The sequence below is a fragment of the Felis catus genome, chromosome D4 (assembly GCF_018350175.1).
Source record: "Felis catus isolate Fca126 chromosome D4, F.catus_Fca126_mat1.0, whole genome shotgun sequence".
Lineage (NCBI taxonomy): Eukaryota > Metazoa > Chordata > Mammalia > Carnivora > Felidae > Felis > Felis catus.
Genome location: NC_058380.1, coordinates 86,497,719 through 86,510,494, shown reverse-complemented (window position 1 = coordinate 86,510,494; position 12,776 = coordinate 86,497,719). Strand labels below are relative to the sequence as shown.

General features: G+C 56.8%; 1 protein-coding gene across 4 annotated transcripts; it reads left to right on the top strand.

The window, feature by feature from the left end:
- The first annotated feature begins 433 nt into the window (after positions 1-433).
- PTGES2 (prostaglandin E synthase 2) lies at positions 434-5,722 on the top strand. 4 transcript variants are annotated; one of them, XM_011288407.3, is made up of 7 exons: positions 434-735; positions 1,968-2,165; positions 2,851-2,909; positions 3,301-3,450; positions 3,731-3,931; positions 4,321-4,438; positions 5,104-5,722. In XM_011288407.3, the coding sequence occupies exons 1-7, from the start codon at positions 466-468 to the stop codon at positions 5,224-5,226; spliced, it is 1,119 nt and encodes a 372-aa protein (XP_011286709.1). In that variant the 5' UTR covers positions 434-465; the 3' UTR covers positions 5,227-5,722. The 4 variants fall into 4 exon arrangements, with proteins under 4 accessions (XP_011286709.1, XP_011286710.1, XP_044899030.1 ...); XM_011288408.4 differs by having other exon boundaries at positions 435-735; positions 2,073-2,165; XM_023242761.2 differs by lacking the exon at positions 434-735 and adding an exon at positions 776-813.
- The last annotated feature ends 7,054 nt before the right edge of the window (positions 5,723-12,776 follow it).

Genomic DNA, 12,776 nt, shown 5'->3' with positions numbered 1-12,776 from the left:
CCAGAGTTGGGGCACCAAGTCCGGTCCGGCTGTTTCCGCGGCCCTCCTGGACCCAATGCTGTGGCCCTTTTTCTGACACTCTGAAGGGTTCAGTGTCTTTCGATTGGGTGCATGAGGTCGAAGTTAATAAACACACATTCCAGAAGACCCTGGGATCCGAAGGCCACACGGCGAGTTCCTGCATTCGGCCCGGGGTCACCACCGAGACCAGTTATATCTCATGTTCAGAAGCCGGGCCTTTAGCGACTTCCATACATCCCAGGGTGTGTTTGAGCGGCTCTGATGGGTGCGTGGAAACTGGGCGCCCGGGACGCAAGCCCATTCCCTCCAGAGTTGTCCTTCCCCGCTCGGCGTCACTGTCACCCCTAGCAACCCCCCCGCGACGGAGACCCGTCCCTTTAAGGGGAGCCTGAGCCCCAGCGGTCTTCGTTTCGCGCGCCCGCCCGCGGCGCCGGCGGAGCGAACATGGCCCAGGTTGCGCGGGCGCTGTGGCCGGTCCCGCACGCTCTGGCCTGGAGGCTGGGCGGTCGCCTCCAGTCGGCACTCCCCGCGCAGAGCCGGGCCGGCTTCGCAGGAGCGGCAGGAGGCCCGGGTCCCGCTGCTACCGCCCGCAAGGGGAGCCCGCGGCTGCTGGGGGCGGCGGCGCTGGCCCTGGGGGGCGTCCTGGGGCTGTACCACACCGCGCGGTGGCACCTGCGCGCCCAGGACCTCCGCGCAGAGCGCTCTGCCGCGCAGGTAAGCCCGGGCCGGATCGAGCCGCGGGTGGGGGTGCTGGGGGGCAGCAACGAACTTCGGGACTTCTGGCGGGGTCAGGTATCGCCTCCTCCGTCCGTTCGTGACCTTGGGCGACTGACTTGGTTTTAAGTCTCTGAGCCCTTAGCGTCCTCATCTGTGAAATGGGGTCGCTACTAATGCCTGCTAACTAGAATTGCTGTCTTTGCCCTGAAGTCGTTTTCTAACGTGTTTTTAGACTTTTTAACGGAAAGCTTTGGAGATCACAAGAAAGGGAAAGGAAGCTTGCGGAGTTTATTATTTTCCATACTTTTTTTGTCATTTGGAAAGTAATAAACGTTCCCTAAACCCTTCCACTGCCTTCAGATCCTAAAGCTGTGTATTTATTAGTGTTAGTGTTTTTAGGGAGCCGATGACCCTTAGATTCCAGGCCCCCGGAGACAGAGAGGGACAGGGAGGTGTCCCATAGCCGAGTGGTGGCCCAGCTGCCCTCGCAGTGCTCCATACACATCACCAACACAGCCTTTCTCTGCTGTGGCACCCACCATCCATCCAAAGATGCCCCTTTTCTGGACCCAGGGGAGCAGGATGGTGGGAGGGGAGTGGCCTTCTCTGTATCTCTCTGCCCACCCCCATTGGCCAGCTGCAGTTTCCCATCTGAATGGTGAGGAAGGTGGACTGTCGCTGAGGCTTTCCAACATGAATATGCAGCGGCAAAAGCTCACCGGGGGCTGCGGAACATGCAGATCCAGGGCCGAAGCCCAGCTACAACCCTCCCCACTTGGAGATCTGAGCTAGACCCCACTCTGACAAGTGCTGGGCTCCGCCCCCTCGCCCAGAGTCCCTTGGGCTGAGGGAGTGGCGGTGGGCACTCCAAGTTGACACAATTGCTCTGCATCTGGGGTGGCACACCTGGGAATGTCTGATGTCCCCTTGGGATAGGAGGGAGAGGAGAGGTATCTAATGTTGAACAGAGACCGGAAGATGCTTCCTCCCCATACTTCCTACCTGGGGGGTGGGGGGGGGGCGCTGGATGGGCGCTTGAGGCTGGACTGCCCACTGCACGAGCCTGCTCCCCACCTCCCTGTGCCTCCCTTTCTCTCTGCCACCTACCCCCGTTCCTCCTGATGTTCCCTAGAAGTCATCCTAGAAGAATCCCTTGGGAAAAGTTTGCTTGGGAGTGGGGCCTGGGCGCCAGGCTTCAGAAGCCCCTCCTCCCTCTGCTCCCCACCCAGCTCTCCCTGTCCAGCCGCCTGCAGCTGACCCTGTACCAGTACAAAACGTGTCCCTTCTGCAGCAAGGTCCGCGCCTTCCTCGACTTCCATGCCCTGCCCTACCAGGTGGTGGAAGTGAACCCCGTGCGCAGGGCCGAGATCAAGTTCTCCTCCTACAGGAAGGTGCCCATCCTGCTGGCCCAGGAAGGAGAGAGCTTGGTGAGCCTCAGGGAGCGACCCCCCATGTCTGGGTTTTCCTGGAGTACCCCCGAGTTAGGCCCTGCTGTGCAGCTCTGGAAAAATGTGGGGTCTTTGGACCTTGCTGAGGATTATGAACCAGCTGGGCCAAAGGAGGCAGAGCATCACAGAACTCAACAGTGAGCTCTGAACTCAGGGTGGTCTGGGCTCAGGGTGGGGCTTTGTCACTCCCTGGTTGTGTGACTAAGGGCCACTTAGTCTCTCTGGGCTTGCTTGTTCATGAATCAAAGGAGGACGATACTCTTGGGTGGTAGGAAATGGTTGGCACAGTGCTTGGCTCCTAGCTTGTAGCTTCTAGAGTCCACCCTGCCCCCCCACTGGCTGGGAGGCTGGACAGGCGAGTGGGGAGGTCCAAGATGTTAGGTCCTCCCCATACCCTCCTTCCCTTCAGTCACACTTGGGCCTCCCTTACCCAGGATGGGCCTCCCTGAGGATGGGGACTAGGTCCTTGGGGAGGAGAAAGCTCAGAGTGGACATCAGTTTGGGGGACGAACCCCCAGGGATGGATATAAACAATGCCAAGCTTCCCCCCGACCAGTTTCCCCGAATGCCTGGGGGTTTGTTTTAAGAGGACCCTGGTGACCCTGCTGGTGGCCAGACAACCCCTACCCACGCCCCCAATTGAAACCAACCTCTCGTTCTTCAGCAACAACTGAACGATTCCTCGGTCATCATCAGCGCTCTCAAGACCTATCTGGTGTCGGGGTAAGGAGCCCCTCAGAGGCCCAGTCTGGGGTCACATTTCATCCCTTTCATCTCCAGGGAGGCCTCACCTGGGTTCCTACAGGGGCACAGGGTAGGGCTGCTGCCCGGGTTTCCAGAATGAGCCACGGGCTTTTTACTCTGAGATACCCCCTTCCTTTCCTCTGCACGTCTCCCTCCACCAGGGAAGTGCTTCTGGTGTTTGCCCCAAGTCCCTCTTGCTGCAGAACCTCCTGTGGCACCCACGAGAGGGTGGAAAGTTTTGCGGGTTGGTGCCGGTTCCATCCCGGAGCTGGGTCAGGCTGGGGTAGATACTTACCCTGAGGAGGTCACGGCTCAGCCCCCGCGGAGGAAGAACTACTTGGGATGAGACTCTGGATGTCGTCTCCCAAAGGCAGCCCCTGGAAGACATCATCACCTACTATCCACCCATGAAGGCCGTGAACGACCAGGGCAAGGAGGTGACCGAATTCTGCAACAAGTATTGGCTCATGCTAGATGAGAAGGAGGCCCAGCGAATGTACGGCGGGAAGGAGGCGAGGACGTGAGTGAGGCCGGCGGCGCAGGTCCCAGGAGGTGGCAAGGGCGGGGCCTTCCCAGAGGGGACAGGCTGAGCGAGACACTGTAAGGGGGGAGCACTGTGGGAGACCAGGAGGGCTGGGGCCACGGCCAGGGCTGAGTCTCCTTAAGGACCTCCTGCTCAGGCCTCAGCTTCCCATCCGCACGCTGCACGGTCTAGACAGCGTACCTGCTCCCGCGCCTCCCAGGCCCCAGGCTTCCTAAAAGCCCACCTGGCCTGCCCTCTGTCCCCACTTTGTCCACAGGGAGGAGATGAAGTGGCGGCAGTGGGCAGATGACTGGCTGGTGCACCTGATCTCCCCCAACGTGTACCGCACTCCTGCCGAGGCCCTGGCCTCCTTCGACTACATTGTCAGGGAGGGCAAGTTCGGGACAGTGGAGGGTGCCGTGGCCAAGTACATGGGTGCAGCTGCCATGTACCTCATCAGCAAGAGGCTTAAGAGCAGGTGATGATGGTGTGTGTGTGTGTGTGTGTGTGTGTGTGTGTGTGTGTGTGGCCTGCTGTCTCTCAGTCCCTAGTATAAACCAAGTCAGGACTCGAACTCAGAACTTCCAGTTGCCCCCACCACCCCAGGGGAAGCAGGACTGGCCTCAGAGTCCAGAGCTGGGTGCCTGCCTTCTGCCTTCTTCTGTTTCCTTCTCTGTGGTCGGGTCTCTTTCCTCCTCTGCCCACGGCCTCCCTGTCTGGGACAGATGATGACTGATTTTTGCAGGGGTGATGCCCCTCGGGGGAGCAGCCCTGCCCCCCCCCCCCCCCCACCGCGAGCCTTGCTGCTGTCGCAACCTGGGCTGAGGTTTGGAATTCCCCTGATGGACTTCCCCCTTCCCCACCCAGGCACCACCTCCAGGATGACGTTCGTGCGGACCTCTATGAGGCTGCCAACAAGTGGGTGGCAGCCGTGGGCAAAGACCGGCCCTTCATGGGGGGCCAGCAGCCAAATCTGGCTGATCTGGTGAGTGTGGTGGTGGCTGGGGGTGCCCAGACCTGAGGGCCCTGTCTGGGCAGAGAAAGCCCAGATGTAGGCAATACCTCCATCTCAACAGCTCTCCCACTCCGGAGGCACCTGGCTCCCTGCAAGGAACTGTCTTGATTTACATAACTGACAGGCTCAGAGAAGGGGTGGGCTTCAGGCCCAGCTTGATCAAGGGGCCCAAATGGTATTAGGTCTCAGCCTCTCCTGTTTCATCTCGACCCCTTGGGGTTGGCTTTAGCTTGAGGCAGGCCTGGGTCCAGCGCTCCAAGCTTGCACCCAGCAAAAGTCCCGGGACGGTGTCTTGTTGGTCTGGCTTCAATGCCAAGCCTTGAAGCCGTCCTTCAAGCCACGGTGGAATATGTTGATTGCCAGGTCCGGGTCTTAGAGCTGGGGGGCGGGGGGGTCCCCTCTCCTCAGCACATTTGCCCAAAGGAATCTCTGGAGGTGAGGGTTCTTGCCCAGATGTGGGGTGTGGGTGAAGGGCAGGCAAAACCTATAGAAATCCCACACACTTCACTCAAAGCCCCAAGCGCAAAATTGGCTGTTTAGTGAGCGCTTTCAGAGAGAAGAGGTGACGGGCCCCAGGGCACACAACTGGTGGAGGACAGGGCAGGTCTGGACACCCCCTCTGTACCCACCCCCAGGCAGTATACGGCGTCCTGCGCGTGATGGAGGGCCTGGAGGCTTTTGACGACCTGATGCGTCACACCCACATCCAGCCCTGGTACCTGCGGGTAGAGAAAGCCATTGCTGAGGTCCCCCAGTGACCTGAGTGTCCCAGGAGGGGTGCGAGACAGCGAAAGACACCAGCTGCCAGGACCAGGACCATGGGGTCAGCACCTGGTGATGCTGTGCGCTGGGGGACAGGATCGTTCTGCATCTTGCCCCCCTCCACCCTCCCAGCCCCAACGTTCTAGCATTGGACACCTACTGAGGCCGTGGGACGCTGGGGGACAAAACCCAGGTTTGATTTCTGTTCGTAGTCCCCCTGAGGGGCACCCCGGCCCCAAGGAGCCAGCCCACCCCTGCCTCCCGTTCTGGGCCTCCCTACTTTCAGCCATTCTCGGGGGCTCTCAGTGGCTGCTGTGTCCACACCTTGTGGGTGGGGATTGGGTCGGGCTCCTGCCCTGGACGGGAGAAGTGGGAATAGTCCGGTTCAGAGAGGATTTCATCCCTGGCCCCTCTTGGCTCCTGCCCTTCCCAAGTGCCCCCGAGACTCTGTGTCATGTTGGCAATAAAGAAAAGGTTTGCGGCTGTCGTGGAGATCTGTAGCGAAATGCTGCGTGGGAGGCTTCAGAAGGAGGCCGTGTCCAGCCCTGGTGGTAACTGCTATCTGTCCAGTGCCTTCTAGGTGTCAGGCCTGGGGTGAAGGACTTAACAGGCTTTGTGTCACATAAACCCTGGCACGCCACCACAGGATTAGCAGCAGGGAGGCTTGAGGTGTCCCAGGGCACGGGTCCAGCTCTACCCCTCGCTGACCGTGGGACTTGGGGCAGTGGCGCCCCTCCCTGAGCCTCAGTGTCCTCATCTGTCGAGTGAGCATAATGATAGTCTCCACCTCGAGGGGAGGTGGTGAGGGTTTGATGGGGAGGTGCAGGTCAAGTGTGGAGAAGGACACCGGGCTCAGAGCAGGGGCTGGACGGATCTCATCCTGCTCTACACATCAGGAGAGAAGGTTCCAAGAACACTGTCCCTTTCAGGGCCCTCTGAGGCAGGTGGGCACCCAGGCTTCAGTCCCAGGCCTGCGACTTCACAGGTAGGGGATTCTGGAACAAGGGGTCTAGAGGGAGAAGCCAGCTTTAGGAGCAATGGTCGTTGGGGGGGCGGGGGGGGGGGTAAATGAGTGGCGCCCCCTTCTGAGCAGAGCACCCTGGTCGGGGGTCCCCATTCCCCTGGTTTCAGCAAATGAAGAGCACAGTGGCCTCCCCAGGCCAGACAGGTGGCTAGTGGGCAGAACTCTACTCCCTGGGCTCTCCCTGCCGGGGCAACTGGGCAACCCCTTCCCCCAGACCCCCTCAGGAGAGTTTTAAAATTTTCTTTTCTTTTCTTTTTTTTTTTAATTTTTTTTTTCAACGTTTATTTATTTTTGGGACAGAGAGAGACAGAGCATGAACGGGGGAGGGGCAGAGAGAGAGGGAGACACAGAATCGGAAACAGGCTCCAGGCTCTGAGCCATCAGCCCAGAGCCTGATGCGGGGCTCGAACTCCCGGACCGCAAGATCGTGACCTGGCTGAAGTCGGACGCTTAACCGACTGCGCCACCCAGGCGCCCCGTAAAATTTTATTTTCTTTATTAGTTTTTTTTTTTAAACGTAAAAATAATTTGGGGCACGTGGGTGGCTCAGTCAGTTGAGCGTCCAGCTTCGGCTCAGGTCATGATCTCACTGTTTGTGAGTCCGAGCCCCGCATCGGGCTCTGCGCCGACAGCTCAGAGCCTGGAGCCTGCTTCCGATTCTGTGTGTGTGTGTGTGTCTCTCTCTCTCTGCCCCTCCCCCACTCACAACCTGTTTCTCTCTCTTTCTCTCTCTCTCAAAAATAAACATTTAAAAAAACATAAAAAGAACTCATGTGCCTTGTGATGGCAGACATTGAAATAAGAGGCCTGAGGAGCATTCTGGAGGCAAAACAGCCTAACATTTGGAAGCAGTGGCCTCAGTCTCTCCTGCAGAGCTGGTCTGCTACCTGCTTGTTCTCGTTCCCGTCACAGGCTTCTGTCCTTGTCAGCACATGTGACGCTGGCTTGTTCTTCACAGCGGCAGAGTGCTCGCTGCATGGATAAGCCATAGCCCACTGGCCAGGCCAGCTCCCCTTCCTGTCTCCTGGGAGTGCCTCTCCTGTGGGAGGAAGGAGAGCAGCCAAGGCCGGAGGCCACATCAGTCTGTGGCATGAGGCCACCTCCAAGAGCCACCCTTGTGTCCAGAATACTGTTCCTCTGAATCAGTCAGGCCTTAAGTCCTCAAAGGCCTTTGCTCCAGGGACCCGGGCCTGCGGATCCCAGAGCCTCCCTCAGGCAGGATAGGAACTAGGCCAGCAGCGCTGTGGGTCCCCCAGGGAGGGCCTTCCCTGCATCTCTGTCCCTCTTCCCATCTCTTCACAGACAGCCTCTTCCTGCCACCCAGCTGTCCGTGACGCCGTGGCCAGGGGAGGGTCTCACCGCCCACATCTCCACCCGATGCTCCCTGCCCCTTCTCTCCTGCTCAGCCCAGGGATTGTGTCTCCCAGCGCAGGCTTCCCCACTTGAGGCCTGGTCTGGCTAAGGAGGCTCAGGTACAGGCCAGGCCCCAGCTACCAGCTGCCTTCTCCCTGTTTTCACAGATTCAGATATTTTCTTCTGTCTCTGCATTGCACAGAGGAGGATCTGGTTGTGGCAGAACCGTGTGCTGGGGACAGGGACCTGGCTGGGGGCTTTTTCCCTGGGGCCGCTGCAGGCCGAAGGGCACCCACCGGCACCCTCCACACCCTCCTCCACCGACTGGTCACCTTGACGAAAAGGCCAAGGACGATAGTAGCTAGACCTGTTCCCTGCGACTGAGGCTGGAGAATGGCCAGTCGCCCCAAGGCCACCGTGGGACACCAGCTGAGCGTGCTTCTTCCCCTGAGTATCCTCCACCGCAGGTGACAACCCTGCCTCAGATTTCCCAAATGCTCCTTGGCCAGCCCCTGGGTCTATTTTCCCATAACCACCAGAGGGCAGTAGAGGATGCGAAACAGGGCCTCATGCTGCCACCTCGTGACCAGCTTCAGAATCGCATCTCTTGTCTGGCTGGTCTTTGTTATCCGGCGACTCTTGGCTCATCTATAAAATGCGTTGAGCAGGTAAGGGTCCCAAAATGGGCAGGCAGGAAAAGCCGCACCTCTCGGAGGAAAGGGCCCCAAGCCAAGAACCTCTGCCCCATTGTGGTCAGGCTCAGATCAGGGCAGATGCCCTGTGGCCTTGATGACAGCAGAAGGCCTGAGGTGGGAACCTTGTCACTACCTGCTGTGACCTTGGACAAGCCCTCGGAGGTCAGTTAACCTTCGTGGGGTTGATGTGGTTGCAGATGGGAGCACTACACAGAGTCAGCGTGCACAGTTGACATGTGATGGGCGTGTTATGCAGCCGGTGGGGTCTGCTGGCCTTAGAACACTCTGTTCCCAACCGGGCTTTTAGGTCAAGAGCTCCAGGAAATAAGAGTCGTGAGAACAGCCAGATCCTTCTGCCCTGGGAGTCAGGGAGGTCTCTGGGGAGGACAAGCCACAGCTGGGGCTTCAGGAGTCAGGAGGATTCCGGTTTGCTTTTTTTGTTTGTTAGACTGTTAAATTTTAAAATTTCACGTTGATTATGCAAATGATGAATGTTTATTGTACATAAATAGAACTTTCAGATAAGCAAAAAGTTGGTACCAATTATTCATGGTCCCACCAACCTAGAGATATGAGCACTCAAAATTTTTTTGGAGTACAGCCTTCTAGATTATTTTTTATGTAGCCCACATATAGTGCATGTGTGTGTGTGTGTGTGTGTGTGTGTGTCACACACACAGATAGGTATAGATAAAATTTATATTTTATAAATATCAGCTAAATGGGGCCTATTTTATGGCAAGGATTGTTTTGAGCACTTTACATACTTTACCCCATTTAAGCTTTGCTACCCCACGTTACAAATGAGGAAACTGAGCCATCAGAGAGGTCAGGTGACTGGCCCAGTGTCACACAGAGCTAGTGGGTGGCAGAGGTGGGATCTGAACCCAGGTCTGGTTCCAGAATCTGTGATCTTTTTAGGTACGTATGTATGCATGTCTGTCTGTCTGTCTGTATTTTAATGTTTGTTTATTTTTTGAGAGAGAGAGACAGAGACAGAGTGTAAGCCAGGGAGGGGCACAGAGAGAGGGAGACACAGAATCCGAAGCAGGCTCCAGGCTCCGAGCTGTCAGCACAGCTGACAAGGACAGGGGGCTTAAACCCACGGACCATGAGATCATGACCTGAGCCGAAGTTGGACACTTAACCAACTGAGCCACCTAGATGCCCCTCCTTTTTTTTTTTTTTTTAAGTTTATTTATTTTGAGGGGGAGAGAGCGAGTGTGAACAGGGGAGGAGCAGAGGGAGAGGGAGAGAGCATCCCAAGCAGGCTCCTCACTGCCAGTGCAGAGCTGCATGTGGGGCTTGAACTCATGAACTATGAGAATATGACCTGAGCCGAAACCTAGTCGGACACTTCACTGACAGAGCCACCCAAGTGCCTCCCCCGAATCTGCGATTTTTTTTTTTTTTTTTTTTTTTAAGAGAGAGAGGGCCCACGTGAGCAAGGGGCAGAGAGAGAGGGAGAATCCCATGAGGAGCAGAGGGAGAGAGGAGCGAGGCTCACCTGAAGCGGGGCTTGTGCACACCCAATGGGGAACTCAGACTCACAAACCGTGAGATCATGACCTGAGCCAGTCAGATGCTTAACCAACTGAGCCACCCGGGCGCCCCAGAATCTGTGATCTTAAAAAAAAAATTTTTTTTAACATTTATTTATTTTTGAGACAGAGGGAGACAGAGCATGAACAGGAAGGGCAGAGAGAGAGGGAGACAGAATCGGAAGGCTCCAGGCTCTGAGCCATTAGCCCAGAGCCCGATGCGGGGCTCAAACTCATGGACCGTGAGATCGTGACCTGAGCTGAAGTCGGACACTCAACCGACTGAGCCACCCAGGTGCCCCCAGAATTTGTGATCTTAACACAATGCCTTACTGCTCCTCTCTCTCTAGGTAATTTTTCCTTTTTTTTTTTCAATTTTTAATGTTTACTCATTTTTGAGAGAGACAGAGCGCTACTGGGCTGGGTGGGGGCTGGGGGGCCGAGAGAGAGGGAGACACAGAATCCAAAGCAGGCTCCAGGCTCTGAGCTGTCCACACAGAGCCCGACGTGGGGCTTGAACTCACTGACTGTGAGATCATGACCTGAGGTGAAGTGGGACGCTTAACCGACTGGGCCACCCAGGTGCCCCAAGTTTTTCCCTTTTTTAAAATAAAAATTCAGATCGTGAACATATTCCGGATCAGTAATTGCTCTACAAGTCTGATGGCTGTGTAGTCCTCCACGGTAGCCACCTTCCGTGGGATGACTGTTCCCTAATTTACTTCACCAGTCGAACGGGAAGGATTTTGAGGGGTGAGGGGCAGAAGGGGGTAACGGGGAACAGGGTTTGCAGTGGGGGAGTGGCGTGGTGGATTGAGTAATGGCCCCCAAATGTGTCCAGTCTTTGTCCCGGGAACCTGTGGCTGTTACCTCGTGTGCTCAAGGGAATTTGTAGATGTGATTAAATTAGTGTTTTTTGAGATGAAAGGATTTTCCTGGATGGGGCCTCAGGATTGGGCCCTAAAGGTAACATGATCACAAGTGTCCTTGTAAGAGGGAGGTGTGACTCCAGAAGAGAGGAGAAGGAAGCAGAGGCCAGCGGGGGGCGGGGGGACATTCGAGAAAGCTCGACCAGCCAAGGGATGCTGAAGCCTCCAGGACCGGAAGGAGCCAAGAGGCGGACTCTCCTCGGGAGCCTCCAGAAGGAAGCAGCCCTGCGGGCACCTTGATTGCAGCCCAGAATAGAGATCGGACTTCCAAGCCTCTAGAACCGTGAGAGAACAGATGAGATGAATCTGTCACAAGACATCACGCTTGTGGCACTTTGTAACAGCAGCTATGGGACACTAATACATAGGATAGAAGCCAGTGTGGCCTGGGAAGAGAATCGGCTACTGGGAGGAGCCTAGTGACCTCGGGCAAGTCCCTTGTCCCCTCAACTGAGAGGTGGGGCTGGGCTGTGTGGTGCGGAGGGGGCGGAGCCACTGAGGGGTGGAGCCAGCGCCCTCGGTCTTCAGCATCTGCATCTGCTGTGGGGAGATAACAGGTCGTGTTGATGGGCAAATGGTCAAAAGAGATGGCTCCTGGGTGGCCGCCCCAGCCAGCTTCGGTTCCAGGAAGCTCCGAGCAGGAGGCCCAGCTCAGTCTTGCCCCCCTGGGGGAACTGCGACAGGCCTCTGGCCCTCCCCCGGCCTCAATTTCCTCATTCTTCGTTCTCACCTGGCCTAGCCCATTGTGTCCCTCCTGCTGGCCCATCCTAGCCAGCCTTGGCCAGCCAGTGTGACCAGGCCTGGCTGGTCTGCTCCGGCCTCCTCCTGGTCAGCCCTGGAGGGCAGGGACCAAGGTTCACACCTGGGCAGCTGGGCCCAGCACACAGGTGCTCCCCTCTGCCTTCCCCTACATTCCAACCTGCTCAGACCAATGAGATCTGGATGGGGGGCGGCCCGGCCAGGAGCCAAGGTTGAGAACATGGCTTCAGAGTGAACGAGCTGGTTTGAATCTCACTTCAACATATACTTACCCTTTGTATGAACCCGGACAAGTTCCTTCTCACTCTAAGCCATCAGGAAGGTTCTGTGTCCATCTTGCTTGTGAGAAAACTGAGATTCAGGGAGGCATGAGATTTGCCCAAGATCATATTGCCAGGTGCTAGGATTTAAGCACAGGCTTGCCCAACGAGTTCCAGATTCTCTGTGGCCTCCAGGCTCAGGAGAATAACCAGGGACCGGGTGCCACCTGTCTGGAGTCGAGACAGAGTGCTCCTGGGTGAAAGTACCCACGGGTGGGTCGCAGCATGGTCCCTGTCCCATGGGCCTCCTGGCGGGCAGCCTCAGCAGAGCCCAGGGGTCAGCTGACGTGCATCTGAGGCCCTGTCAGCTACTCACAGTGAGGCTTGGGCAAGTCATTTTTCCTCTAGCCTTAGTTTCCTCATCTGTAGAATGGGGCCATGGTGGCAGAAACACCTCCTAAAACCACTGAGGGCTAAGTCCTGTGTGTGCAGGGCTCCAGCTGGTGCCCTCAGGATTAGAGATGGAAGGGCCTATCTAGCTTCAGGAGGGAGACGGGTAGAGGAATCACCAGGCCCTGCAGCACAAATTGCAACCCCCACCCCACCCCCAGGTTGGGTTTCTTCAGATGCCAGAGACACCAGGCCTGCACGAGCCTCCCAACACTGGAGGCTAGAATGACAAGCGTTGAGGGGGTTACTTACTGTGTGTTTGGCTGGGGAAAGGGAGCTGTTTTTTAAGGACCAGTCTTGTCTTTTCCTGATCTCATTTCAACTTTTTGTTATTATTATTATTTTTAATGTTTATTTTTAAGAGAGAGAGGGAGAGGGAGAGAGAGAAAAGGAGACACAGACTCCGAAGCAGGCTCCAGGCTCCGAGCTGTCAGCACAGAGCCTGACACAGGGTTCAAACTCAACAACCATGAGATCATGACCTGAGCCAAAGTTGGACGCTTAACCGACTGAGCCGCCCAGGCACCCCTAATTT

What these genes read in the sequence shown, in the direction of transcription:
- PTGES2 (XM_011288407.3), top strand. Translation starts at nt 466, where the DNA reads ATGGCCCAGGTTGCGCGGGCGCTGTGGCCGGTCCCGCACGCTCTGGCC. An exon ending in AAGACCTATCTGGTGTCGGG is followed by an intron (nt 2,910 to 3,300) that starts GTAAGGAGCCCC and finishes CGTCTCCCAAAG; the next exon opens with GCAGCCCCTGGAAGACATCA. An exon ending in AGCAAGAGGCTTAAGAGCAG is followed by an intron (nt 3,932 to 4,320) that starts GTGATGATGGTG and finishes TTCCCCACCCAG; the next exon opens with GCACCACCTCCAGGATGACG.